The 2,500-nt window shown below is 48.1% G+C and overlaps 1 protein-coding gene across 1 annotated transcript in view; it reads left to right on the forward strand.

Moving 5' to 3' along the window:
* The window catches only part of malrd1 (MAM and LDL receptor class A domain containing 1), a gene marked incomplete at both ends in the record, with an annotated part of 45,195 nt that overhangs the window by 38,460 nt on the left and 4,235 nt on the right, over positions 1 to 2,500 (forward strand). Inside the window, 3 exons of the mRNA XM_083680927.1 lie at positions 260 to 538; positions 972 to 1,097; positions 2,279 to 2,345. Coding sequence (XP_083537053.1) covers positions 260 to 538; positions 972 to 1,097; positions 2,279 to 2,345 — 472 coding nt within the window. The remainder of the gene's footprint in view (positions 1 to 259; positions 539 to 971; positions 1,098 to 2,278; positions 2,346 to 2,500) is intronic.

Consider the following 2,500-nt stretch of genomic DNA (forward strand, 5'->3'; position numbering starts at 1 on the left):
ATGTATAATAGCTGGATCATTAAAGTCCACATCAACTCCCCAGAGATTTTGACATTCTTACTCAAGGATTCTAGCCGTGTGTGGACTAGAATATTAAACAAAGGGTACGTAATTGTGTGTACTTTGTGCGGGCTTGAGGTGTGTGTTATGTGTCAAGTTTAGACTGTGTGTGTGTGTGTTTGTGTGTGTGTGTGTGTGTGTGTGCGTGTATGTCTGTGCGTGCATGTGTGTGTGTGTGTGTGTGTGTGTGTCACTCCAGGTCCAGTGACTCCTGAGCCTCTCACCTGTGGAGAAGGTCAGTTCCAGTGTGTCCACTCCTTTCAGTGTGTCTCCCTGAGCTGGAGGTGTGATGGAGAGGCTGACTGTGCCGACCTGTCTGACGAGGAGATGTGCAACAACCTGGTCCCTGGCACCTTGCCCCCTCAGGACCGCTGCCCTCCACACCACTACCAGTGTATGGATTACCAATGCCTGCCGTCTCTGCTACGATGTGACGGGGTGCCAGACTGCCTCCTCGGAGAGGACGAATACAGCTGCCGTAAGTGTCCCCCAAGCACCCTGTGTGTGTGTGTGTGTGTGTGTGTGTGTATGTGTGTGTGTGTGTGTGTGTGTGTGTGTATGTGTGTGCACATATACTGCTACTGTTGTCAATCAGTCATTAAAGTGTAATGACAGAGGGAAAACACAACGCAATTAAAAACTGCATTAGTGTGTAATTTGAAACTCTTTTTTTTTCTCAGCCCCAAACTGCACGCTCACACACAACTGTACATGAACAGGAATGAATGATCAAAGCGTGGGGTTTTTAACCAGTCTGAGCACCATTCATAAATTAGCTGTATTTTGTTGATTAAAATGTCGAAAATGATTTATAAAGAGAACAAGCAGACTCTCTTTCTCCTCATACCCCCTCCCATTTTCCATCCCCTCCTCTATCACATTCTCTTTTTCCTTCTCTCCTTCCCATCCAGCTCTTCCGCAGTGTGAATTGGGAGAGCTGGTGTGTGAGGGCCCTGCCGGTTGTCTCCCTCTCCAGAAGCGTTGTGACCATATTGTCGACTGTCTGCCCTTTCGCTCCGACGAGTCCAGCTGCCATGGTAACATGAGACTGTACTTCCTCCACTCCCTCCTTCCACCATCTCCTCTCTCTCTACATAGACACCATGACAGTTGTTCTCCTGCATCAAACACACTCTGGTGTTTTGAGCCAGGTGTCACATCCCTATGTATCCCTAGTGTCACATTGACTGTGCGATGGGTTGGGGAGGGGGTTGGTTGGAGGTTGGCAGTGGGACACATAAACCTTCCTCCGCTTAAAGTCCATCTGTGCATTTCAATTTGTATGATTTCCCTGTCCTCCTCTGTTCTGTTTGTGGCTGTTCTGTAGTCTCAAATGACACATTGGAGGTTTTTCATTGAAGCGGTGTCCAAGCTGGAATTCATAAATGTCTTCTTGGTGCCAACTTAAGCAGTGGCTCTGAGGACATTCTCGAGCACAGCAATTCTGTCTTCAAAGCCCACCTCATAGGTCAACCTGCACAGTGCCAAAACCACACTCTGAAAACCTCAGCATTTCTGCTGTCTTTGAGAAAGGGAACCAACCCTAACCCATTTTGGTCAGAGTCCACCTGAAATACAACCATTCAGATGATACACGATTGTGGCGTTGGACAAGTCACTAGGGCTCCATACACTGATATGAATATAATGATTATTATACTCAGTGAGGACACAAATGTAAACACCAAAACAACAAAATAAGCAAGGCTGTGAAGAGTAGGGTTTGAGAAGAGAGAAGGAGAGCAAGGAAGGAGGGAAAGCTCGCAGGGAAAGTAAGAAGGGGGAGGGTGGTCGCGAGGGAAGCAGCTACCAGGGTCCAGGAGATGCATGTAACATGTTGACATGCTCTGTAAAGAGGTTTTCAGACGAGCCGTTTCATAGCGTTTCATTTGGCTCAGAGGCAATTCCCTGTTCCTCTCCGAGGGGGGAGGCTTGTGTTGGTGTCAGAGAAGCGTCCTGCTTGACTGGCTCCTATTTCTCACCTCCTCTCTCAGGTGAGGGGATGAATGACAGGTGGTGTCAGTGGAGAGGAGGAGAGGAGAGGAGAGAGGGGGATGAGAGGGAAGGGGGGGAGGGTAGAGGAGAGAAGAGAAGGGAGGAGATGGTGAGGGGGTTTTCCTTCCTGTCTCATCCTGACGGGGATGTTTTTACCAAAGCGTTGGTCTGTGCTTCACTCAGTTGGTTGTTCCTGATGAGTGTGTGATGTTGACATTTACAGAATGTCCTCCAAGTTACTGTCTGGATCGAGGCTTATGCCATGTGGAGAGTCATGGACCTATTTGCACGTGAGTATGAATACAAACACAAACATGTATATATTATACTGTACACACACACACACACACACACACACACACACACACACATATACACACACACACACACACACACACACACACACACACACACACACACACACACACACAATGCTTTCCCCCCC

The sequence above is a fragment of the Argentina silus genome (assembly GCF_951799395.1).
Source record: "Argentina silus genome assembly, chromosome: 1".
Taxonomy (NCBI): domain Eukaryota; kingdom Metazoa; phylum Chordata; class Actinopteri; order Argentiniformes; family Argentinidae; genus Argentina; species Argentina silus.